The sequence below is a fragment of the Leuresthes tenuis genome, unplaced genomic scaffold, assembly GCF_036924035.1.
Source record: "Leuresthes tenuis unplaced genomic scaffold, fLeuTen1.0.hap1 SCAF_20, whole genome shotgun sequence".
In the NCBI taxonomy this organism is placed as follows: Eukaryota; Metazoa; Chordata; class Actinopteri; order Atheriniformes; family Atherinopsidae; genus Leuresthes; species Leuresthes tenuis.
This window is the reverse complement of record NW_027325374.1, coordinates 5980871-6008760: the sequence shown is the minus strand read 5'-3', so window position 1 is coordinate 6008760 and position 27890 is coordinate 5980871. Positions and strand designations below refer to the sequence as shown.

The 27890-nt window shown below is 39.6% G+C and overlaps 1 protein-coding gene across 1 annotated transcript; it reads right to left on the bottom strand.

Moving 5' to 3' along the window:
* Positions 1 to 444: 444 nt before the first annotated feature.
* arhgap27 (Rho GTPase activating protein 27) lies at positions 445 to 27890 on the bottom strand. Its single transcript, XM_072373231.1, has 17 exons — positions 27078 to 27890; positions 13812 to 14285; positions 12749 to 12988; positions 11191 to 11271; positions 10899 to 11021; positions 10124 to 10210; positions 7497 to 7564; positions 7297 to 7384; positions 6734 to 6835; positions 6412 to 6510; positions 5652 to 5757; positions 5356 to 5490; positions 3784 to 3882; positions 3617 to 3694; positions 3334 to 3465; positions 3095 to 3200; positions 445 to 1682 (listed from the first exon to the last, which is right to left on the bottom strand). Exons 1-17 carry the CDS (start codon positions 27855 to 27857, stop codon positions 1505 to 1507), a joined length of 2976 nt encoding a protein of 991 aa, XP_072229332.1. The 5' UTR covers positions 27858 to 27890; the 3' UTR covers positions 445 to 1504.

Sequence of the window (27890 nt, the reverse complement as noted above, 5' to 3'; positions counted from 1 at the left end):
TCAAATTTACCAGTAGTGGAAGCTAAAGTGTGCTATCTACTAGCATTGTGTTCTTAGAGACACTAATTTTTTTACGAAAAATAAACTTAAAATGTATTTTCTTTTTCCACTATTTAGATTTAGATATGTAAAAAAATTGAATATTTCCAGACTGCTTATAGAATAAAACACAACAAATAATTAAACAATAATAAAAATACACATGTAAAAGTCCTCTCTTCTTGTTCACACAGAGTATTGACTGATTTATCTTTAACATATTTTGTTCTTCTTTCTGATAATACTAAAGCATTTTCTATAATTATTTTATTTTGAAACGAAGAAATACTTCATAAGAACATTTTGTGTCTGTAGGACGCCTACTAAAAAGTGTCACTATCAGTCTTACATGCTTCTTTAATCTTTTATGTGTACATTTAATTTTAGATACAAAATAATAAAACATTTTTTATCAAAGTTATTTTATTAAGGAAGAAATTGTGCATTTTTACCAACTTTCAGCATAAATATGCCATCTATTACTATTTACAGGTCATACATTTCTTGTAACATCCACTTTTCAGGTTCATTGTCAGATTGATTTTACTTGATTTTACAAACTGTCACAAGAAATAAGAAAGAGAATGACCAGTTTATAATTCTACTGTGTTATTATAGTCTCTTCAAGTACAGCATGACTGAAAAATGTGCTTTAGAATTCAACAAAAAATAATCTACAGACTTCACAAGTACTCTGCCATATCGTTACCTAATCTAAAGTAAGGTATTAATATTCTTATTTTATACATTTCTATATTACAACAAAAATCATGGATAAAAGGGAGGCTGAAAAGAAAAAAAATACAACATTATAATATAATCTCAATTACTGCAGTACATGATATGTTGTCATTTCAAATCCAAAACAACAAATAAGTCTATACATGCTTTGAAATAAAGTTAGAAGCAATCACTGATTATTTCTTTAAAACAGCGTTAATGCATTCATTCAGGTTTGACCTCTTATGACACAGGGATTTAGAGGAACTGAAATAAAAAGGAAATATAAACAAATAGAAGAATTAAAACAGGAGAAAATGGCTTGTGAGATTTAGACACCTAGTGTCTTAAGGAGTAAAAGCAATATGATACAGTCCTTTCACCGAAGAAACACGCTCAGCTCAGTAAAAACACACAAGACCAACCCACATCAGTGGTTTGGCTCCACATCCAATCCTACAATACTGCAAAAGAAAATATTAACAGTGTCAGCCTCCTACAGTGAAAACCCAGACAAAACAGTGGTTAAACATGCTTCAAATGTTCTCAGCAAAGACAACTGGAAGATCCCTTATCAAGTCGGGTTAAACTTGAAGGCCACTTTTACTTATTCTTACAAGATGAGTTTAATTTTAAATGTTGCACTGAAGCTGCTGATGTGCCTTCAGAAGTAAATGTAGCACTTTAAATAATTCAAGCACATTCAAATGTTTATCCAGGTCCGCACTGGAGGCTTGTGGCTGTCTTAGCTGGAGTGGAAGATGCGCTCATATTCATTCAGGATAAACTCCACTATCTGGTTCTGAAACACCATGTGCATGGTGATGTTCGCCGACTCCATCTCTGGCCGAAGCAGCGTTGGGCCAAACACAATTGCCACGTTCTGTACGGTCATGCGATTGTCCTCCCCAAACTTGATGAGCCTGTTAGAGAAATGAAATAGTGCTGTATTATGTAATTATGCAGCATCTCTATTCACGGTCAGAAACAAACTGTGCTCTGGATGAAGCCAAGCGCATGTAAAGCTGTATCTGGGATTGAAAACTTCTGATTTTTGTCATCAGCGATTCCCTACTGCCACGATAAGGGTCTCTTCAAAATAGAGCACTGTGACAATTATTGGACATTTCTAATACTGCTGACTATGCGCTCGACTTCATCCAAAGCACGGTTTGGTTCTGACCACGAAGGGGGATTTCACAAGCCAGGATACTGACGTTTTCATCCAATGACCGATATACATAAAGCTCAAAAGCATTAGACAAATCAAAATACACAACATTTTACAAAATACAACAGCAGAACAGATGACATAACATTTCCCAAAAGGACAATACATTTATTCATTTGTTTTATTGTGTTTTATGAAATGTGGTGTTTTCTCTTTTGTTACTGCATTTTCTCTGGGTATCTGTGCTTTGCAAAGTGTTGTTTCATGTTTCATTAAGTTGTGTATCTCTGTGTGTTGCATGACAGGGATATTGTTGTTTCAAAACCCACAGCCTGTACAAATATCAAATGAAACGGGCATTGTGAAAGAAAACGGCCTTTGGACAAGATCTTCTAAGGTGGAACTGTGGCCCTGCATGTGTATCAGATGGAGATGCTATATCAACACACCAAAGAAGAAAGGAGAGAAATTCCCTGAATTCCCAAATTGTATACACCTAATACGCCTATTAAATATGATATGTGACACAGCTTCATCATCTAAGCACTGTTTTCTTGCAGTCTACTGTTTTGTTGAATTTTTCTGTCAGATGAGCATTAAACCCGTTTCTGATAAGGCAGACATTTACTTTTTATTCAATTTACAGTGTAGGATTAATAAGCCACGCCCCCTTCTGCTGTCCCGAATGCCAAACAAACTTCTGCAAAGGACAGACTGTGGCCTCCATTATATCTCCTCTGGAAAGTCTCTTCCCTCCTCCGTGTACATTTTAGGAATTATGACATCCTTCAAATCTTTGGCTGGGAATGATTTCCAGGTCACCAGCAGGAGGATGGAGGAGAAATCAGATAAATGAGAAGATGCCTAAAGGAACTAACTTATTAAAGCAAGTTGAACCAGCTGTGAGACACATTGCTGAATCTCAGCAGAGGAAAACCAACTGAAAAAAAATAAAGAGCTATTCAGCTCAGTGCTTAGCTTAAAGATGCCACTGGCAGGAAGAAAATAACAATTAATGGACTGTTGAACACATTATATTATACAGGAAACCCATCTGAATTTGTCATTTTGTCTGTCATGATCTAACCTCTCTGGTTACAGGATCTTATTCTAAAGATAAATACAAATAGGGTAATAAAAGAGGGAAGTAAAGATTAAACAAACCTGTGTAGATGACCAAAAAGTAACTCCATGGTGTCGTGGTTTGGAGGAGGAAGGGTTCGGACCAATTCATAAATGCAAGACAGCTTTGAGTTGTAATCAGGGATTCCTAGATAAACAGGATGAAAATCCATGATCATTAAATCACGAAAAGGCAACAGTGCTCACTAAATGCATTATCAGTGATAATAAACAATGTTTGTGTATAGATGTTAGATTTATGGAGTCAAAAATCTGCTCACTGATGGCTGAGATGAACTTATTAAAGTGGCTGAAAGGGAAAAGCGGCTCAGGAAGCTCTCGGAAAAATAACTTCAACGCTCCGGTGATGACATGAACGTCTTCCCACTGACCGTCCTCGAGGTCCAATTCCTCTGTTTTAAACACAACAGACGCACACAACATTAACACACACCAGGGGGCGCTGTTGTCTAAACTAAGCTGCTCAAGACTGCTTTCAGTGTGTAAATTCCCTGTAATTTCGCTGTTGATCTCGTAGGTTTTTTGAAAACTTATTGACTTTACCATGATCGGCCTTGAAGCGTAGTTTCTGTATGACAGCAAGGTTCCCACTGACTCTGTACAGTCCATCAATGTCTAAACCTGTAAATCAACACATCGACACATGTGGGTCAGCTACCATGTTGGACACTTTGATAAAATTTAGCTGTGATTAAAACAAAGTAGCTTACCTCTCCTCTCCACTGCTTGAATACATTTCTCCACAAAACTGGGAACTGTGGTCTTTTCTTGTGTACATAGCGTGTGAAGATGACAACCAAACACATTATCTGCAGGAAAGTGAGATCATCATTATTAGCAGTGGTATCACATGACTATTCAAGATATTTAACATGTATTATAAGATAACAGGATGAATACCAACATGATGAGATGAGAAATATGCAAACACCTTAACACTTCCTGAAATCTAATTCCGACTCATCACATTTTCTTCTCTTTGAACACAAGTTGTTTTTTTCCCCTGTATTCCACAGTATATTAGACATATACTCTCATCAGCCACCTGCTACTAAGTAGGTCAGATTTTTGCCACTAAAACAGCCCTGAACCACTATGGCATGGACTCCACTTGCTGTCAGAAGCAGATAATAAGTTGTGAGGTGTGGCCTCCATAAATCAGACATGTTTGTTGCAGACATCACACAACAGCTTGTTTGGACTGATATTGAAGAATCTGGAGTCAAGTCAATAGCTAAAACTCGTTGTCATTTTTGTCTAACCTTTCTTGAACTATTTTTGCAGTGTAACAGGGTGTATTAAAGAGATCTCAGGGAATATCATTTAATTGGAATACCATTTCATTGAAGGTGTGTACTTGTTTGGCAACTATGTTTAGTTAGTTGGTAGATGTCAAAGCAACATTCACATGAATTCCAGATTTCCCAGCAGAATATTGCCCAAAGCACCACACTGACCCTACTGGTTTGTCTCCCACCCACAGAGCATACAGTTGACACATCTTCCGCAGAAAAGACATGCATCCACATGATGCAAAAGAAAATGTAAGTCATCATTGTTCCAGTTCTGATGCTAATGTGTCCATTGTAGGCATTTTCAGAGGAGCACAAAGGTCAGCGCACTGTGTGTCCAGCATTAACCTTGTCAGCAATCTGAACTACAGAAGCTCTTCTTTTACTCAATCTGGCTGGATGGAACATGGGCTAGCACTTATCCCCACTTTGGCCACCCATGTCCCTGTGACTAGATCACCAGCTTTAATTTCTTGGAGCACTATTGGTAGGACCTAACCACTGTTGACCAGGAACATCCAACAAGGACTGCAGTTGTGGAGATGCTTTGACCCATTGCAACGAAATGATCAATGTTTTTCACTTTTGGTCTGTTAGTGGTCGTAATCTTATGACTGATGGGTTTATTTATGGGTTTATTATCTCAACCACCTTAAATGTTAATGATATTTCTCGTGTATTTAAAGCATTTCCTTAAAATGCAGTTCATTAAAAGCGCTTGTATTTTATAAAAAAATTTTTTAGATTCTGTCTCAATGTACAGCAATTTGGACAACAGCTGCTGTTTTAAATGTGCTTTATGAATAAACTTGACTCTTTTGGGTCAGTTAAAACCAGAGCTAAGCTTCTGCATAAACAGAAACATTAGAATTTATTGTCTGGTAGGCATGAGGTACTATTCCTTTTTTTGTTTTGTTTTCACTTACACTTTTCACTATCAGCCGATGTCTGGGAAGAACTACTTTTATCCAGGCCCTTCTTTGAACTTACCTCTGATGTAGCCTTTTTCTTTGACTGACTGCAGTGTGGGGCGCTTAAGGAGCAACTTCATCAGCTTGGTTCGAACCTTCTTTTGGTCAGTTTCTCCTGCAGAGCTGGATGAGTGTGTGACACTTGGTTTGGTGGCTAAATAGAGCGACGACAGACATTTAAGATAATTGTAATATAGCTCTCAGTGGGGCTGATGTCTCAAACTGGGTCATTGTGATTCCATCATTCACGGCACATTTAAATCAGACACAGTTTGTTTAAGCAGAGAAGGAAAATCAAGTCTTTTCTCAGGTTACATTTTCGCTTTTCGACGCCACCTCCAAGTTTGTCATCTCGCTCTGGGTTGCCGATCTTTTCATACAAATCTCTGTCTTCCTCCTCAGAATGGTGGTCCTGGTACTCCTGATGAACAAAGACCAACAAAACGAGTGAATCAAACAAAGATGTCGCACAATATTTACACGTTTTGAAAAAAATGGACTTTGAGTGAAATTCAGCATTTGAAATGACCGAATTAATGAAAAATTATGTGAACATAAGAATTGTTGTCTTTTCAAACCATTTTTATCTGTACATGTTGTGGTCCACCCTCCTCGCCCTGCCATCATGTTGCATTGGCATGTTACTACTGTAGCCCAGAAGGGACAAACCATGCACTGGCTCTGAAGCAGGTGTTTCAAGTTTTTTTCACAGCCACCAGAGAATTATATATGAAAATATTTTCATCTCAAGTGCAGAATGTTAAATTTCAGATACTGTAAATTGTGACATTGATGTATTCTTGAAACTGGCTAATGGGGAACAATTATCCCACTAAGATAATTAGTGGGATATGGTGGTGTGAGGTGGTTGATTTTCTTTATCTTTGGCCACATTGGTCAAAGCTGTGACCCATTGATTCCAGGCTTCATACAAAGCTAAGTATTTACTGACTGTACCTTTATATTCATTCATAGACATTAGTGCAACATCAGACTTTTCAATAATAATAATAATTCAATAATTCTAATTCAAAACGATCCCATAACATCTGTGCTGGGCAATGCAAGGACTTACAAGTTGTCGTATGGTGTCCACTAAGACTTTGTGCCAGTCAGTGATGATGCTTTCTGTATCATACTGTATCAGAAACTCCACGCCGTTCTTTCCTTTTAACTGAAGGAGAGAAAATTGAGATTGAACAGGACAAATAATGAGTCTTTCTTTGGATCTGGAGGGAAATAAATATGTCAAAAAGCACTGCTGAAGTCCTTTTACTCATTCATCACCAGAGTTTATCAAACTGAAATGATGTTTCAGTTGTACATTCGTGAAGCAATAAAAGCATACTTTAAAAGGCACACTTTATATTGTGCTCCATGTCAACAAACGAACACACCTCTAAAACATTCTTCTTGCTCGATTTGTCCTTTGAGGCCCAGCCAATCGTCGCTCCTCTAAGGTCCACAGTGAACTCTGGAACAATCTGATTGGTCTTGTTCTGTGTGGGAAAAAATATCCAGCTGTTTACGAAACTGACTGCACCACATTCCAAGAGGCTAGCAGCATTAAACAAAAGATGTGGCTGTCCCTGCCAGCTCGTGGCCTGAGGGCTTGTCTGCACAGTCACGCCTCACAGAGGTGACACAGCAGTTGGCGTCACGCTGCAGTTCTGTGTTTCATTTTTCAAAGTAGATATGAAACATGACACAAAGGCGTGGTTTGTATAAACAAAAACTCTAACTATTCAAATACGTTTTACAAAAAGATTAGAGATTGATTCTGCATTTAACTTCACACTCTCTCTTAACCCTGTCATGATGCACAGAATGCTAAAACAGCAGGACTTCAGCATGCAGGTATCAGAGCTTTTTAGTAACGCAGAGGGAGCACTGTCCTCTCTTGTCAGTCATCACATAGAAAAATGTGAGTCCTATCATTGATATGAAGTGTAGGACGTACCGCGGCACCTGTTGCTGCAGACTTTGGGTCTTTGTGGAATGTTAGCATTCCTCCGTGAAGAACCGTCCATGTCTGAGTCCAGTTTTTCCTAAAAATGGGTAAAACAACCATGACTGATACAGGAAAAAAAAGGGAGAGGTTTGGGGATAATGCCACATGGTGTCACACTGGTAACAAAAAGATACGAATATCTTGCTCACCTCACTTTTTTTCTATTCTCACATACTTTTGTTTTGTTGAGGATTCCAGCTTTCTCCAAATTCTGCACCTACATTCATAACGGAAATAATATTTCAATTCTTTGTGGACGTCATCAAACTATTAGTCCTATGTGAGAAGGCAGATCATGTAATGTTATGAGGGACACAAGGCTCTGATCACAATGTTGATAGCCTCTTAAATAGCTCTAAAAATACAGTAGTTACAGCTGGTTCTGTTTAAGCATAAGCGAATGGGCTCGTGATATTTCAATTTGTATTTCTGTTGACAAATTCCACGAAAGGAATATAGTTCAACATTGTGATGGCCTCAGTAATGAGCTTGATTCGCTGCCTGAGCTATAGCAAGTAGTCGAGCACATGCAGAACATATCTGCAAAAGCTTTAGCACCCAAAAACATTTAATATTTCCGAACTTTCATCAGTGTTTCAGGCCTTTATTTGATTGTCATAAGTACGACTTGTTAAAAATCTTTGAGTTGGCGCAAATTTACTGACTCCACAAAGTCTTGTCCCAACAATCAACAGCAACTGGCTCCTCTAAACAGCTATCAAGCTCTCTGGAAGTTAAACTAACTGATGCCCACAAAGCAAGAGGCCATAAGAAGATAGGAAAGTATTTTCAGTTAGCTATTTCCTCTGTTCAGAGTAACTAAGAAATGGCGGTTAACAGGAACAGTGAAAGTAACGTTGAGGTCTGGAACAATAAATCTCCCATCTGAATGCAAAAAATGTGTGTTTTGGTGCACTGCTCTACTGTGCAGCCACGTCTGCACAAGTATCACCTATGAGGAAGCCTCCCTGCGTCCTCACCACAAAATTCATCATAGGAAGTTTGCAGCAACTAAGAACATGTAAGCAGGACTGATGTATTTTGTAAACAGGTCATGTGGACTAATGAAGCTGAAATAGAACTTTGTGTCTACAGTGAGTACAAGCAAGTTTGAAGAAAAAAGGGGGCAAAATATCATGAAAACAACACCTCTCCTATTGTTAAATATCCGAGTGGATTGATCATAATATGGGCATGTATTGCAGCCTGTCGGTCACATGTCACAATAAGTTGAAAGAACGTATTTAAATTAAACACCGAAGTCTAACAGCAAACCTCACCCAGCCTGCACAAGCTTAAAAGGGTAATAAACACATTTGGAGAACTACTGTGAACAGCAGGAAGTGAACCAAAATAATCCCAGCCAAATTGAAAGTGAAACGTAAAGCTGCATTTATGTGCTATTTGAAACCCAAAGTTTAAAAAAGCGCTCTGTGTGAGAATCTTTGTAATGAAAGAAGGTCTGTTTTTCAGTGGGGGGAAAAGCTAGAACCTTGCTCACTCAAAGAGACACAGGTGTGAGTGTGAGTGTGCACATGCGTGTGGATGTTATGGCAGGCTTACAAGCACAAAATACAAGGAGAGAGACTGTGTGCTCGCTATATCCTCACACAGCATGTAGTAGTCTGCTGTTATATTAAGGTTTAAAGCAACATACTACATTTTGGAACAACTTTTTGCCATGGCCCTCTCAATATTCAGATCTGTACATCAGTGAAAGTTTGTGGATTTTAAAACAAAACATGGTTCAAGGGACTAATGGAACCAGAGACCTTTTGCAAAAAAAAAGATAGAAAATGACCAAAAGAAGAACTGAAACATACCTTGCAGGCTACAATAATGATTTAGAAACTGTGACATTTCAGGAGTGGATTGTTCATCAAGAGTGCCAAGACATTTGCTTTGTGTCATCTGTAACTTTATGTCTCTTTGGAAAGCAGCTCCACTTTAACTCGCTGAGATATTCAGAGGAACAGAAATATTGATCCCTATATGTTGGCATGCTAATGTGTATATATTTTTCCCTTTAAAAATGGACACAGCCCACTGTTATTTACAGCAAACACCACTCCATTTACTACAAATTCGATGATGCATGTGGAATTAATCAAACTGCTGTATCATGCCAATAAAGGCACATGTCAGTCCAGGAGTAAGGCTAATCCATGCATCTTTAGAAGTTTTGGAACAACAGTAGAGCTCATTGGTTCTTTCAGTTGCTAGATGTTTTGTTTGCAGCTAGAAAAAATTGCATTATCAACAGATTTGCCCTCTAATATGCATGTTTAATATTTTTAGGAGCCTAGCTGGCATGTCTTGAGTGACATTATGATGGAAACTGCCAGTTCATTCAAAGATCAGAACCGTCCTCGGGTCAGTGAGGCTGCAGAGATGGGCATCTACTCAACAACAACACAACAGATGGTTTGCTTATTGCAGCGGGAGAAATGCATCACGCCACATATGAAGGATAGTGATTAAAAAAATGTGAAACAAATCTTAAGTGATGAAAGATCACACCTTTCACCTATCATAGATAGGCGCAGCTATCTATGGATCAAGCGCAGGTGAATGCTCAAACTAACAACCCACGTTATAGCGCAGCCACTTCGAGGTCAGATAATAAGGGTTTCTCCATGGTCTAAACCCAATGGCCTTTAGAGAGAGACACAGAACACCGTTCAAACACCAAAGCAGGTCACTGTGCTTAATGGAAAGCATCATTTTAAGTATTAATTATCATCAACTGGACTGGAAGGACACACGTTTCACTTACGTTGTGCTGCGTCTCTGGAGAGTTTCCTGTGCTGGAGCTGTCACTGCTGTAGTCTGATGTGTTTCTTCTGTGAGTTGGAACAAACCTCTGAAAGAAAATAGCAAAAGGACATTTCAAGATGAATAAGTCTCATTCCATTTAACACTTTTGAGGTTTATGCACTGATTGTACGTAATGTTCCCCATTTATTCACTTTATATTGCATGTCTTGTATTAAGTGTTTAATTGTTCCACATTTTGTCTTGTAGTGAAATAGTCCTGTAAATATTTATAAAAAGATTCCTATTTTCTGTGATTTGCTTCTGAAGCATCTTAACAAGAACGTATTGGCAAATAGAAATGAGGGAGTGTCCACATGGCTAATATTTGCTATGGTTCAACCCTTTTTGATCCAACTAAAAGAAGTCCTCTAAAGACCAAAGGTCGCCGTGCTGTGTCCTTAAGCTAGATGTTCAACCTCTGCTAATACTGAGTTGCGTAGGGAGGAAAAGCACAGGGCCTTATTTGTAACCAGGAACTCACAGGTGTTTACACAAATGTCCCTCCTTCTCCATCTCTGTCCTCAGGCTGTTTCTGCCAGTCAGACAGCAATGCAGTTGATTTGCCTTGCTAAATAAGGGTTAAAACCTCTCAGTGTTGGCTGATAAACACAGACTTACCTTCACTACTTGCCTACTGCTTGACTACAGCTTTATATTTAAACAGGCTGACACACCCTGGATGTGTACATGCAGGTCTGAGTGTCTGTTAGTGTGGGTTTTTTATGTGTACATACCCCATCATCTTGGGCAGGGCTGAATTGAGCAGGCCCCATGGTGTGTCTCCAGTTTTTGATGACTGACACATTATCTGTCTCGACACCATTCTCCATCCTGAACTGGCTTTGAGCTGCAGGGGTCTAGACAGTCAAGACAACAATTACACATCATGCACAAAGTGGAAAGTGTTTCTACCCTCGAACTGGATTTTTTTAGAAATTGGAACTGGTGTCTGAAAACCACCGATCCAGCAAGAAAACTTAAAAGTTGCCAACTGCTTAAGTTTGTGAAGCAGTGAAGGATCTTTACCTCAGGCAGGTTCCACTGAGACCTGGAGCCGTCTCTCAGGTAGTAATAGGTCTGCCCCCGATCATCCACAGACTTGATCCACTGTTGCACAACAGAAATGTCTTTGTTGGAACTGTGTTATTGTCCATAATGTTTCTATTTATGTTAAGTATTTTAACTGCAAAACGCACTTGAAAGAAAAAGCCTTGACACTGAGTAAAATGTAATCAATAAATAGAATATAATGAATGACAAGGATTCAAACCCCAATTCCAGTTGCGACTAGTAAAATGGATTATACATAAAATGTTATAAATACACTCAATTTGAATTTGAATTGAACACTTGATCTCTGTAAAAGTTTTCCAAACTAAGGAGACTTTTTTAAATCTCATAAGTAGCTAATTGTTTTCAGCAGATGCCAAGCCTAAACTGCAGCAGGCAAGCTTAGTACCAGAATCTAGGTGCTGTATTACATGCAGAATGTGATTAGGCATCGTCTTACTTAAATAATAAAAAATCTTTCTATGTATAAGACATAATCTGGGTGGCAGTATGTGTTGCTCCACAGCTTGTCGGTATTTGTCAGCAGTGATTGTGCCTTCACAGATGTGAATGTCACTCGTGCCATGTATCTGCACTGACTCATGCAGATAATAAGCTGGATGGTCTCTCCTGTCTTTACCCAAGAGGAGGCAGGGTCCACAGTTTCAGAGTTGACTTCCACACACAACAGAGTCATGTCTGTTCTTAATGCAGGACCCTCTGAGGGCCAAAAAGCACAGCAATGAAACACTGGTTTTCAGTGGTTGTCCACTGTCAACACATTTTTTTTAGATAATATTCTGTACCATAGATGATGAAATCGCCAAAATCTTTACAATGTTACACTGAGAAACATTCTTAAACAACCCACCCAGCAAAAATTAGTTGAAAAGACATTGAAAAGATGTCATGGTATGTGTCCAAACAACGTCTACCTTTGGATGAAAAGTGAAAGGTGAAAAGCCGTCATTTTCAGGTCGTTGATTTCTGGACTACATCACGACTATGACGGACCGACCAGATTTAGCCCAAAAACCAACCAAATGACGTCTGGTGTTTGTTGGGAACAATTCAATTCAAATTCATTCATCTTAATGGTGTACCCCCATTTTTTCCATCTTTATTTAGGGGCTGAAACTACCTGATGTTCTAAATTTTGACTTTATATCTATATTAACTATTTCAGTCTTCTGTTGAACTTTTGTTGCTCGCATTCAATTCAAAATGAGCATTATTATTATTATTTCATTACTATTTTTACTATCCTTATCATTGATATTTGTGTTTAAATCTAATTGTTGAACATTACTTAACTTCGAAAAGGCATCGGCATGCATCAAACAAAATACTCTCTTCAATCATTCTGACTAATGTCTCTTAATGTCACTGTCTGAGTTTGAAACCTCTGATGTCAAACATTTCACTGTTCCTGAAGCCCAAGACACAACAATTCCTGTTTTCCAACACGCACTCAAATGTTTAGCAGGTTCATTTAAGTGAACTTGTGTTTAGGATGTTTGTGCAGTGCTTGTACCTGATCTGGAGAGTTTTCGCTGGTGAACACCCACGTCCCGCTGGGTTCAACAGTGAGGTTCCAACCAGGTGGGGTACTGCGGTCCAGGGTGGCCCGGGGAATGATGGTCCGGCTCATATGGCTGAGGTTGTACTCTTTTGGGAGAGTGGGAGGTCCAGTTGCAAAGTGCTCCTCGTGGGTCTCTGCCTGGTTTGCAGCTGGATAATCCCCTGAGGGATAGTCCTCCTCAGGCAGTGGAGGCTAGGCATGTAGATTAAATGTGTAAATGTGTAGAACCTGTATTCACATTCCCACAAACCAGTCTTTGTCACAGTCAGCAGTATTTGCCCCCCCCCCCCCCCCCCCCCCCCCCCCCCATCAAAAAAAATATCAAGAATATATAATAAGAAACAGAACAAATTGACCTGAACATAAAACCACCATAACAAGTGAAATGAACAGGCTGAATGCTGACTAATGCTGGACACTCCCAGTTTCACTGTATGTGTTGAAATGTTGCGATATTCCGAATAACAGGGTGAGGTGAAATACTTTCCACTGTCATCCTGATATAGAGCTCAATGACTTTTCTATGACTTTCACAAAAAAGTCGCAACATTTCCATGACCTCAAAACTTAAAATCTTTCTTGGCCCATTATTGCTTTTTCTCCAGCACAGATGAAGTCATCTCAGGGTAAAAATGGGGTCACTCGCTGCTTGTGCTGTGATAAAAACAACAGATTATCTAAATTATATCAATTTGGCATGAAAAATGTCCTGCTATTCCCTGATTTTCCTGGAGACCTCAAGATACTCAAAAACAAATATCATCACACGTTTCCAGTTAATTCAAAATGAGGACAGATGTCTCTGTTCTTCTAAAGTAAGGGACACTAATGGGGACTACTGCTGGGGACTTCTGCACTGGAGCTGTGAGCTTTGCTAATGAAATGAGTCGTGTCTGCTATGTAGGTGCAGGAGATTTAATTCCATTAAAAGCAGACTGTATTTACAGCTTTCCCCTGGGTGAAGCTAAAACAGGAGACAGAGAAAGGCTAAGTAGAGCAGCCAGGCTGTCCTTACCGGCCCATCCTCATGAAACCTGTGCACACTCATAGGCTCCATCAGAGGGGGATAGGGGCTCTGCTGCTCTGGAGGTTCCCAGGACGTCTCCCCAGACATTGGGTTGTAGAAGTAGGGGCGACCACTGGTCTCATCCACTAGCTGTTCCCAGTCTGAGGTCCACCCAGGGGGGGAGGACGTGGACAGAGAAAGGACAGGAGACTGAGGAGGTGTGAAGGAGCAGGGCTCCTCTGCAGGGAGCTGCTCGGGATCTGAAGGGGAGTTTAAAAAGGGGTTGTCCCAGGTGGTGCGCCCCGTGGTGGGGTGGTAGTAATATTCCTGTCCACTCTCCTGGTCAACATGCACCTCCCATTCATCTGAGTCAAGGTAAGAAGGAGAGCAGGGCGAAGCAGCGGAGGGGGGAGACTCTGAGATGCTTTGGCGAAGCTGTGCTACGTTGACATACACTGCGGTCCGGAGACTCTCATTCTGCACCTGTGGGAAAGCAAAAAATAAAGAAAAAAGCTGATGAAACCCAGAAGCTTTAACTGCACAAGAAATAACGTTGGTGTAACAGTGAGTGTTTTATTCTCCTGGTGAATTTAGAAGTAAAATAAAGTTCCAAACTACACTGTTGTCACTTTTGTGCAGCTGTAAACACAATTATTCAGCCCTCTGCTCTTACTATTCCTCTTCCTAGATCAGCTTTCTGCATCTAACAGAGCACAGGAAGTTGTCTACCGCGGAAAATAAAAACATAAAAATAGCACTGAAGCATTCTCCTCACACCAATGATCAATACCTTCTCACCCACAACCTTTTTAAATATATTAAACGATGTCCAAAGTTCATGTCTATGTAAAGTCTCTTTTGTAAAAGTGAAAATAATAATAATACAGTGCTGAATTGGAAAAAAAACCTTCATACATAGATCAACATCTGACCACAGGCCAACAGCAAAAGACTGAAAACTGGGTCAAACTTCAGCGCTACTGTCATGCACTAACTTTGGACTCTATGTCCTAATGCAAAACAAGCTACATATCGTGTCATGAGTAGAAACTCTTCAGTGTGCCATTGCTTAAAAACTCCATTCTCAGTTTTCACTCAACAAAAAGAAGCTATACATAAACAGAGCGCCTCCAGGCTTTATTTGCTGCACGGCAGGACCATGGCATGCAAAATACACCCAGTCATCACAACTAATTTGTTTAAAGAAAGCCAGTGAAAGTGACACTGAGCATAATCAAAAGGCCAGCTCTGTCCTCAGCACTGGCGAAACTGCAATGTAAAAACAACTGTCAGAAGTGTCAGAAATCTGAATGAAACTCCTGCCAAGACAAAAGTGATGTTTTCTCACCTGTGCTCCACTGATGCGCTTAATCCTCTTCGTAAAAGTCCTGGATTTTATCGCCTTGCACAGCTTTTCTTTCACCATCATGGTGGCTCAAATAAAAGAAGTGACTGCTATCTGTTTATGACTAAACTTTAACTATGTCCTGTCTTACAGCTAGCGTCTTGGTCTATATTTACTAAGACCTCTGTGTGCATGCGTTGCATCTGGTCATTGCTGTAATAAACACGCTGCACTAAAAGGGGAAACACGTTACAGAAGCCAACATGCAAAGCCAAAAGTTAGTATATAACTGAAGCAGTAAGAATTTGTACGGTACTTCCTTGAGTTTTTCATAAAAGAATGAAAAGCTTCACTCTGTGGTTAAATATTTATCTCCACAAATGTTTGTCTGTCTGTTAGCAAGATTATACAAAAGACACTGACCCAATTTTCATTAAAGTTGGTAAAGAGGTGTTAAAACAGGCCAAAGTAAAAAAAACAACAACACAGTTTTGGTTTCTGCATCTAGAGCATTGTCGTGCCAACAGGGGGAGAAAATTGGTGCTGCTCTCACATGTAACCTTTAAAGCTTGTGTTTAATTTTCACAAATAAGATAAGCTCAACTTGAGTTGAAGTAAATTTTCAATGTTTTTGTCAATGTTGGAGTTCCTGCCATATTTTTTTATAAGATGTATTTGTATTATTTTACCACTAAAGGGGCATTAAGCAAAACTGGGTTTTGCCCAATAACCACTGATGCTTTGGCCTTTTATAAGCCAATTATTAGCCAATCTGTGTCACTGCCCGATGTGAGATGAGCATGCTCAGATACGACAAGTACATGCGCCATGCATTCCTAACCTGGCATGTACATATTAAAAAAACCTAGATGCTCCTTCAGCTGCTGATGTACATTAACGTCATGGATCTGCACCCCGAAATTGATCGTAAACTGTATATCTAAACCAAATTTCCTGAAGTTAGGCTATAAATGTGAGAAATCTGGGATCACGCTCGTCACTATTTTGGGTGGATCGACGACATACTAAATAGCCAAAGCTTTGTGCGCACTCGGATCTATGAACAATAGTTCAATTGGTATTTTAGCCCCCGTGAGCCGTTCCTCTCTTAATAAACAAGAGGAAACAAGCAAACTTCTGCAGGATGCTCATTTCTTCTGGATGAACCGATGCCTTTAGCCATCACATACACTGTAAACCTTAATTTCTTTATCTGCATCTTAGTCGTTGCTGTCAAGAAGGTTAGGTTTTGGCTTAGGGGTGACTAGAAGTCGTACAAAGCTGTACATACTAATAGCTAACCAGAAGCTTAGTTTTATAGAGCTGAATTACCCCTCAGTGCGTACTCACATCAGGCAGCAACTCACACTGGGTAGTGACAGTCTAAAGGTCAACTTGTCATGTCAAGCGTGGATGACTGATGTTGGCAAAATCTGTGTGCCATGAATTCAAACTTTTTTTACACATAGAGTTGTAAAAATGGGGTTTTTAAGGAATCAATTTCAAATTTAGATGTTGTTTTTATTGGGCGGCAGTTTTGCCAGGTAAACTCTACAATAAGCTTCAAACTCTCTCGATTTTGGAAGTAACAGGCTAATAAAATTTTTATGATTAGTCATTTTCAATATGAGCACTTCTACTCTGATTTAGATTGTGCTGTTACTTATTGTGAAGTTATGAATCTGTCTAACTCCACTTCAAACAAGCTGACAAACTCCAACTAACACGAATACAATGTGTGGAATAGCAAAGCAAGAGAAGCATTTCTGCCTTTATTTTTCTCCAGCTGTTCAGTCTCATCACATTTTCGTCTTTTCTCCATTATTGATCTAAATATAATCATGAGGCAATCGATGGGGACAACCAGACAACTGACCCGGAAACAGATTGATTTCAAACAACACACTGGCGACTACACAGAGGCAGACAGGGGAAATGAAAGAGCTGTTTCATTGATTTCTGAAATATCTACGCTGGAATGCCCCCATCCTTTGGAACTGATTACTAAAGTCCAGCCACATGCTGAGAAGGTTGAATACTGTACAAACACAAAAGTAGATACATCAATTTGAATCTAATACACATTGTGACCACTGATGCTACTGTTGCTTGCAGTGTGTCAGCCCTGCGCAAGTGTAGTAAACATATGTCAGCTCAAGCACTTCAGTACAATTTCAGTTTTTTTTTCTTGCCTAATGCACTGAAATATGTTCTTCACATTCACCTGATAGTCATAGCTACTACTTTCAATCAAATACGAAAATGACCTTTAGACTAGATGACTTTTGACCCCTTTTACTTATTGTAAATTATTTATTTTTCCACACAAATAAATAGTCCAAAACAAAATCATACAAAAACTTTTCCTTTCACTACTCTAAGTGCATTTTGGTGATTATTATTCAGTGTTTTTAGTTATGATTGCAGTTTTTTTTAATTAGACTGATTATTTGGGTACTTCTTCCACTGTGGCTCATTTGCCCTATTTTTGCAGAGTACAGAAAAGGTGAACACTTTTTTTCATATTACACTCTTGTATCTTGTACCAGCCACAGTGTATGACATTATGTGGTTACTATTATGCAACATTAATTTGTAGTCTCAATAACAGAAATATTCGCTGCCAGCAGCAACCAGTTCTTTCAAACTCATAATGCAGCACTTGAACATTATGGTTATCAATTTTCCAGACAAATATCAATTTTACAGAGGTTTTATAGTGGTTTTTAACATCCAGATTAGAACTGCTAAAGAACAAAAACAACATTCAAACAGCAGTCGCTGTCAATTCACTGTTTACGTCACTTCACCATGGACAGGAAAAGAAAACAAGTGCAGTGGAGGTATGTTTCTGAGAAACAGGAAGCAATGCAGATGTCAAAGCATTTGAACAGAAAATGAATGCTAACAACAGAAAATTTAAGTTTCAAAATGACCTTATCAAAGCTACTTTGGCAATGTCAGAGTGATCACCTACCGGAGCCGCCACTGGCAGAGTCAAGCCCCGCTTGGCCTGGTGACCTGACCAAACCCTGGAGTACATGTCCACCATGTTTATGTCCTTCTGTATAGAGGATCCATTAATCCAAACGCTCAAATGAACACCGAAACGTGCGACTCAACCATTCCAGCACATTCAGCCAACTTGTGATGGGGTGGAAATGAGTGCACATTCATGAACTCCCCGTCACGCACGCATCCTCCCCTCAGCAGCTGTGACAGTTGCAGCCCAGATAGAAAGGAGAACCGTGAGCTCTGTTACAATAGCAGCAGGAAGGCACTGTGTGAGGACTCGGTGAGACGTCTGTGTATGTGTGTCAACGTCTGTGCTTGTGTGTGCCTAAGCATGAATTCCGGTACGCAGGATAGGAGGGTAGAGGGTAACTGTCTGCATGAGCCAAAAGCAGAGTAAGAGACAGTGAAAACTATACAAGGAAAAGGGTAAAATAGAGCAAAGTAGCTGAGCTATGCAGGTCATTTCAACCTACTTCCTGAGAGTGTACCCATGTGATAAAAAAAAAAGGAAATGGCAGTAATGAAAACAAAGCTTTTAATGAAATCAACACTTAAAAGAAGAAAATAAAAGAATAAGAAAGCAGCAGTTCCAGTGTAGTGTGTAGTATTTAGACCTCCTCTGACAGGCCACTCAACCAATAATAAGAAAAAAGGGAAGCAATCATTTTCTACTATAAAAGGGAGAGAGCTGCTTTTGACAGGCTACAATTGCAGATTCCACGAGTCTGACTGCTTAAAACAGGAAGTCTAGTTTTTGTTTGGTTCAATTGTTCAGTCAGCACTTCCTTGTAAAACAACCTGCAGTTTGTGGATGGTTTCAGAGGTTTCTGGGTTAGGGTTACTCACAAATCAGGTTTTAGGCACACATATATATAGCTACCATCTATGCTTGCTTTGTAAGTTATATTTAATTTGTCAATGCAGCAAACCTGTCCTTCCAAGAAAATTTATCAAGACGGAGCTACAATGCTTCTCAGAAAAACCTTGAAAAGTTTACACTGTGCCTGATTTCAGTCTGTTATGAAAACTATTTATTGAAATATACAAACAGTATTGGTAATTACTACTATCTACAAATGTTTTTTTAGCATAAATCAAGGTAAAAAAAAATACTGCAGCGCATAGGCAGTCAACTCTCTGACCTCAGCAATGCATGAAGCAGCAATTTGCTTGATTGCTTAACCGCATTAGCACTCATCCAATCAAACAATGGAGTACCAAATTGGGGCCCAAATCACGCCACAAAGCACACAGTTGAGCTATTGAATCAAACTGGCTCCTCTCACTCTTACATCACACTCATCATGGTGTGGAATCCAGGATGACTCCAAATATGTCCAACGTGGACTCCATCAGCTTATCATGTTCTTATCTCTGCTCTCCAGGCTAGTTCCCCATACCGATAAGCAAAACCTCCTGATATTGCCTGTTAGTGGCAGATTTCTGTGTGGGAGGGGAGACATTTCAGTACCAGTTGTTGCAATGCTCTCTTTTGTAACTCTTTTGCAAAGATCCCACCTTAAAATGTTGATATTTTTAGACATTTAGGTGTTGAGTCACAGTGTGCAAACAGACTGGAAAAAGTTTGTGTGCACATTCAAAACATCAGCTGAGGTTTTTGCTTCCAGGAACCTGCTAATTATAGTAAAAAAATATACCTTGTATTCACAGTATGATGTACTGAACAAGTGAATCACTGTAATCAAGCATATTATTACAGCTTTAAAAGAACATTTTACAAATAGTAATGACATTCTTGAGCACAAGCCTAATCCTACACATGACGACAAAGATGAGTTAAAGCGTGTAAAAAGAGTATTTTTACATTATTTTTAGATCACTTTGTAATGGTATCTACCATCAAGGCTAAACGAGATTCAAGAAAAAGGCAGACATTTTTTGACTGTTTTGAGTGTGAAGAAGGATTTTCAATCTAATCGCCAATATTCCTATAATTCATAAACTTGTTTCTGAGACTCCTATCTCTCCTTTAGATTTTTTTGTGGCACTTATCATTGCAATGGAGTCTACAGTAAGTGTTTTAAGTTTTGGATAAAATAAAGACAAGCTAACAAACTACTAGCTTTAGACACAAATTGATCACAGCATTTTGAACACGTTAAAGTGAAAACTTGATTGTAATATTAAGCCACCATTGGTACTGAAATAACAAAACTGGTCTGGCAACTATCACTACCTCCTGTACTACTACTACAGTACAGTACGGCAATGTGAAGGTATGGCATTACACTGTATCCTGCAGGTTATAATAGACCACCGTTTCTGATAAAAATCACTTTCTGAGATAGCTTATTATGAGAGTGAGCTGTCATGTTGGCAAGTAAAACTGACCGATCTCATCTCTTTCAGTCCTCAAGTTGTTGTGGTCTTGTTTGAGCCTCCGTGTGAGACTTTAGTGCTGATACATGTCTGTTTCTGTAGAGAAAAAGTGAGCTATGCCCATTCGTGTAGCCCTGAGTGTAGCACTATCATGAAATATTTGATGCAGAACTAAATGCTAATTTAACACTTTCTCATTGCACTCAAAAGCCAGATGTTAGCAGATAATGGTAGATTTTTTGACCAGGCTAACAAGGCTTTGGTCAAGAGAGCTTGACTAGAGGATGGGGTGAGCAGCTGAAGCCAAGCAATCAGCTAATTTGCTTATTTAGAGATCAAAACATTCTCAACTCAGCCAGTGTGCTAAACTTTTCATGTCCATGAGTTTGCCAGAGTTCGGATGGGTCAGCGTGACATGAATGTCCTCATTGCATGATTTGTCCAAGACTCTTTGTAAACACACACGTATAACCGTACACACAATCTCAAATCATGGCCGATTGTATGTTAGCTTTATTGGTCCACAGCACAAAATGTTGCAGTTTCACAAATCAGGCTCGAAAAACTGGCCGGTGACTACATTTTTCCTAATTTCCATTCATCTATATAGAGACAGCTTACATTTTTTACATTCTACGTCTCCCCAAGTTCTCATTATGTCATAAAGTTTTACAGCCACATTCTCAGCGTAATGGCATAATTTACCTGGGATGTCTTGTCACATCTCAGAGTATACATGTGACAGACTGTTGCATGTCACTTTATAAGGAGGAGGCGTGTTTTAATACTTCCAATACTCGATGTTTCGGTCACAGAACGTTAACGCTGCCCTATTTAAAAAAACAAAAACAGCCCAGTGATACATTGCCATCTCACAATTTTCAACCACAGACTGTGACATTAATATGTTTGGGACATGTGGTTAAATGTACCTATATCACATTTTCTTGTGAAACTGGGCTGGCACACAAGTTGAACAATTCCTGATGTCAATCTACAACATGTATGGATGTGTCTTCAAAAAAGAGATGTCACACTGGCACTATAGTGATAAAACCTTATGGCCCCCTTGGTTTATATCTGAGCTTTGAATGGTTTGTTTGGATGGAATATCATTTTTAAATATGTATAATTGATTAAAGAAAATTCTGATCATAAGGTGAGTTTCTTACAGAACTAAACAATGTATTTTGTTTGTGCTTTAGAGTGGACTAAAGAGAAATTACAGCAGTGTGGAGACAAGAATCACTACCAGAATGGCAGTGAAATATGGACTGTGACTTATATGTAATAGCCACACTGTACATGAAAGATGAGACCTGGAGCTACAGTAGGCCTGCCTAACTCTCTGTTTTCACATAACATGAGCCAAATGAAGTATGATCAAACCTATGTGCGGCACAGGCTGATTGAAACCATTGAGCTGAGACATACTGACTGTCTTGCAAGTGATTTAATTCATTATGACAAAAGGGTGGTGAAAATTTACAGGCTCTCCTTTACCAGGAAGCAATGTGCACCTGTTCTTAGACATTTGATGGACATTGTGTGTTCTGTACGGTGAAGTCTGACTTCATACTCACACTACCAGTTGGAGCAGTTTTTTGGCATTTGATTTTGTCTGTTTCACTAAACAGGACGTTTCACTTGGCTCTAGCTGATGTACTCAATAAGAAACCATAGTTCCCATACTTCCTGTTGGGAAAATTGGGCTCAATCTAGGTTTGTATTCCCAGATTATAAAATGATCAGGGTTATGTGGCGCTTTGAGGAGCACCACATACATGCTTGCTGTCATTTTCCAAAAATCAATTGTACATTGGACCCCATATTGGTAATTATCTAAACTTTAAGAGATAAAGAACCATTTGATGGATGTTCAATAACCTCATGGGTTTAAAAGGACCATTTTCAATGACTTGTCAGCTTCAATAAAGACTCCAACGTAATGTGAAAGCTCTACATATGCATAACAATAAAATGAATAACTGACTAACCATAAACAACTTCCTGTCTTGCCTTCTGCAACCTGAAACGTCCGATTCCCAATCCAAAAGTGCACTTGTATCCACTTGTCACACTTAATTTCAGACAGCATAGCAGCATACACACCCTCCATATTAAGCGACCTACATCTGAGAAAATTTCAAGTCCTGCAGATTACATGTGCACACACACGACAACTGCATGGGAGAGCTGGCACCAACAGCTCAAAAGCCTTGCTTGCTGGGAGTCAGGCCAGACCCCCTCAGGTCACCATGGAGATGGCCCTCCATTGTGGGGTGAGAATTAATGCACTTGAGGGGTCCTGGCACATAAATGGTCCAAGTTACAAGTGAGAGGGTTCATTCATGTTTCCACAGTGGAGAAAAGAACCACACAGATTAAAACCATTTTAGTTTAAAACGCATGAATTCTGCGTGTTTTCAGTGCTTCCAATGAAAAAAATGCTGATAATTACAGTGTAATGATGCGCACAAAATCACTGAGTAAACTAGGAGAAACTTCAGCCATTACAAGATTGAAATGCGAACCACATTTGGTTGAAACTGAGCTTAAACTTGATCACTTTCTCCCTCACCAACTGTCTGACGTCACGTATTCTTGCAACAGGTGCAAAAAGACGGGCGACTGTCGCGAAACTTACCTGAAAGAAAAGTTTCTGGCGTTTATATTCACCACGCTACATCCAAAACAGAGAAAAAGTAAGTGGGGTTTGTATTGGTAAATGGTTCATCGCTTCCCCGCGGCACGGGTAATCGTAATTCCCAGGATCGTTACTGGTGCTGGGGAAACCAGGTACAGTAGCAGCTGGAGGTTTGGGAGTGGCTGACAGCTCTTGGATTTAACTCCTTCCTTTCCTCAGGAGAGGCCACCCAGCTCACACAACCTGTTTGTAACCTGTTTTGAAGTTTTATCTACAGTACGCTGTGTATTTACAAGCCGCGGAGTTGATAATAACCCCTCCCGCTGTTCCAATGCGAAGCGCACGTTGAAAACCTCAAACTCATTGGAAACGTTTGCCAAAAACGATCGAGCACGCAACAAATATTAAGTTCAATCAAAATGTGATCTATACACACCCGATGCTGGCGATTCGGGACCCAGGGAAACTTTGGCTGGCAAAAACTGAGACCTGGAATCAGCTGCTCTTACTGGAGCATTCAACGAACACCTCTTTTTTCCCACTGAGGGGGAGCACAAAAGGGGACGACCGGGGTATTCATATGTTGATGAGCTGGCACAGATACACTGACCTCGGCAGAGACCTTCGCTGCAAAAAGTGTCAGAACCAGCAAGTGGTTCGGTCTTAAATCTAATCAGATCAAATGCTCCAACTCACTAACAAGTACAAATGTACAGAGAGTACTTAACTTAAAGGAAACTATTCTATCTTTACACATCAAAGTCTGCATACAGTGTGAGACAAAACTATTCTTGTCTTAATAGAAATGTGTGAAGTTGTGGACTTGGAAAGCAATGATCTCATACAACTGTCCTCAAGGCAGCTTGAGGCAGGGACTTTTAGGTAAGCCTCAATGACCACAGACTGTAGCCTATATGGTTGTGTTAAAAGTCATGCACAAAAAGTAAATACACGCTCTTTCAATTCCAGTGTTTCACTTATCAAACATGATACAAAAATTATCTGTTTCGTACAAAGCTTCAAATATTAAGCAATTGCTATTTCATAAGAACAGCAACATATCTTAGAGAAGTAAGTGTTGCTGGTTGTTCAGAAAATAATTAAATAATAGAACAGATATTCTCCCTTTCTCCATAACAGCTTCTTTTGGTCTTTATGATAAAGATATAGTACACAGAAAAGTTCAACATCTGTGCTACCAGCCATACTAAAGTTGTTGGATGTGGCACTTATCTGGTAATGATTATACATTTTAGTGAAAACATGTGTAACACCTTTAGTTGAAGCTTTTTTCACATTCATTTTTTTACTTTTGTTACTTGTTGGCTATATTTATTCAGTAATGCTTCCCTTTCCCCTTAAATGAGTCTTCCTGTTATACGATTCAGTATTGTTGATTTCAAATATGAATGATGAAAAATAAGCTTTTTTCATTCCCCTTTAAGCTTATTTTTTATTGATACTGATATTTTACTGATGCATCCACTCCTCTGGACATCATGCAACCCTCTCACAAACTAATGTTGCCAAACTTTTTTTCTTCTTATGCACAAATGAAGCATTTTTCATCTCTTTTATTCTGAGTTGAATGGCATATCTGCCCTTTCATTGGCCATCTTGCTGATGCGTAATTGTAGTGAACTTGCATCAGTTTTGAATGATGAAACTGAGTTTTTGATGGCATTGTGTATTCTTTCCACTTCTCTAAATTCACAAGGCTTTGGATAACAAAACATTTCAGTGAATTAGCTGTGCCGGACTCTGTAAAATCATCTAAATCAATCACCATATAGACAGCAGCATATAGACATCTGCAGCTTTTGAAACAATAAATTATGATATTCTACTTTTTGTATTCTCAAGCATGGCACACCCCTGGTTTGAATCATACCTCACTGGGTATTATTTCAACGTGTCATGGCAAGGTCAAATGCCCCATTGTTTTTCCATCGGGTTGCCTCAAGGCTCAGTTCTGGGGTCTTTTCTGCAATATACAAAAGCTCCTTTGGTCCAGTCACTTGCTCACATGGCTATGCAGATGATAACCAGTTGTATTTGTCATTGATCCCAGATGACCTCAGGGCTTTTCAGCACAAATTTCTGCTTTTGTCTCTGACATTTCCCCAGAGATGAAGGAATATCAACTTCAGCTCAACCTCTGTACAAGCATTGGTCATCCCAGCCAATCATTTTAGCCAACATGATGTCAACTTAAAAACTTCCTCTTCAACTATTCCCCAAATAAAAAATTGGAAGAAACCTGGGCGTCATGACTGATGATCAGCTGTCCTCTGATCATACTGCATCCGTCTCTCAATCATGTCACTTTGCACTTTACCACATTAAAAAAATCAGGCCGTATCTGACTCGGTTTGCCACTCAACTCTTGGAACAAACAATAACTATCTCCCCCCCTGATTACTGTAAGCTTTCCAAACAGGTTTCCCAGCATGAAACCTCTACAAATGGTCCAGAACATAGCGGTGCATCTGGTCTTTAATCAACCATAAGGAACACTTCAATCCTTTACTCACTGAACTCCGCTGGCTGCCCGGATGAGACCCTGTGGGGTCTTGCAGGTTTATGCTCCTTCTCAACCTACTGTTCCTCTCAGGAACTCCATTCAGTACGGCTATGCAAGGCAGTCTCCATCCAAAGTGTACTTATTATGAATTTCCATGACGTTGAAACAACCTTTAAAGTGCTGTGAGGGCTGAGGCGTGCCTTTCTTGTCTCAGGAATCTCTTGAAGATTCACCTCCTTCTAACAGCCAAAGACACCTTGCCTGGAATTACCTTCCAGTTCTGTACCTTCTCCACTTGTACTCTGTCATTTAAATAGATTGAAATGGATTTAAGGAGCCCTTAATGGACAGGCCAGGGATTCTTTCTACACTGAAACTTTAATGTTAGTCCTCACTTGCAAGTTTCTTTGGTTAAAAGTATCTGCTTAAAGGACTAAATGTTAATGTCTATTTGCAACCTATCTATATATCAAAGAGATTTCCCCCTCTGAAATGACATCAACTGATTATTTCTAATCATATATAATTGTCACATAGCATGTTATCTGTCTTAAGTCTTATTTTCTAATAATTTCGTGGTTATATTTTTGGAAAATACTGGTATGTAACCCCTGTAAGAGAATTACATCTAAGCTTATTTGTGCTTATTTGCTACAATCCAATGAATAACCTCACTGCACGTGTTATATCCATTTAATTAAATACAGGACTTGTTAACTAGCTTGTGTACTTTAAATGTTTCAATCTTTTAGATCACGTCATGCAGGAGTGCTGTATTTTTGTTGAACAAGGATAAGAATTCACTTTAGGACTGCCCAAACAGAATGTTTGACCCAAGCATGGCCCACATTTTGGTTTTCTTTGGCCCACATTTGACCTTGCATAACAGCGGTGAATGAGGGTAAGTGTGGCTGCCTAAAGTCTTCCACCAAACGAGGCCCAAATCTGCTCTTGTCTATGGGTTCACAGGCCACGCCTTGCCCTCAGAACACTTGTTTTAACCCATTTCAAAGCCAGTTTATAACATATAGGCAACATCTGGTCGACACAACACGTGCAATAACCCAATTTAAACCCAATTCACGACCTGTGGGGCACATCTGGACATACATAACACCTCAGTGCTGTAACTGAGCCATGAGGACCATGAAATATTATTAAATAATAAAGATTAGGCCCAAATGTGTCTGGCGTCCAGATGAATAATTCTGTGCTGCAGGGGAACCTCCTCAGGCATGGACACATTGTTGAAGCAGCAGCCTACCTCTAATACATGTTAGAATTGCGCCCCCTTGTGGTTATAAAATGACAAACGTTGATCTCGTTCTTGAGTGAATTCATGTTGAAGACTAAAATAATGATAATCAACAGATAATTCAAAGTAATGTTGCCTTGGAAAATTACCTGCTCGTCTGTAGAGGAAGCTGCTTCTGCAGTTTGGTTTAAACTCTGCAGCGATGCTGATTCGTCCAGGTGAGCAACAAAACCAGGCACATCAGGAAAAGTGTCAAATTCAGTGATGTTAATCTCTGGAATCATGTCACACATGGGAGAAGGAGGTGGAGGGAACTCCTCGTCCTTATCATCCACAAAAGTCTGTGGCTGCTCCGCTGTGTCATCTTGCTGTGAGCTTTTTGGCCTCTGCTGTTGATTCCTTGCCTTTGGAGCAGGTTGAGGTTTTGCATACACTTGCAGGCCCTCAGTATTCAGAGCTGCTGAGGCCATTGAAAAGGTTCCTGTTGAGGTGTGCGTCTCCGGATTGTTCACGGTTTGTGCAAAGCTGCTGGTGGTCGGTACATCTTTCAGGGGCTCAGGTGGCTTCACGTCTGGCATGTCGTCACAGAAACCAAACGTGGAGAAGCGGTATCTGTCTTTTGAGGCATTCCGAGCTGATTCACGAATCACAGCTGTCGTGTAATGTGGTGTTTTCTGAGGCATTTCCACTGGTTTACTTTTAGTCTGACACTCAACTGAGTCCAACTTATTAGGACCAGGAGATGCTGAGAGCTCCTTTACGTACTGTGCAGGCAAATAAAAAGGTCTGGTGTGCTGGTCTTTGCGAACATGCCACCAGTGCTCATTAGTCTTGGACACTAGAATGTAACTCTCATTAGGCTTAATGGACACATGGCGACCGTCCTTTCCTTTATACTCGAATTCATACTTCACTGAGACAAGCTCCATGCTTTGTTAATGTGAACTCAGAGTTAACATTTT

Coding starts and splice junctions, on each gene's coding strand:
- arhgap27 (XM_072373231.1), bottom strand. CDS start 27,857: ATGGAGCTTGTCTCAGTGAAGTATGAATTCGAGTATAAAGGAAAGGAC. Junction 11,272..12,748: donor GCGAAAACTCTCCAGATCAG/GTACAAGCACTG, acceptor GTTGTGCAACAG/TGGATCAAGTCTGTGGATGA. Junction 3,201..3,333: donor TAAGTTCATCTCAGCCATCA/GTGAGCAGATTT, acceptor CTGTTTATCTAG/GAATCCCTGATTACAACTCA.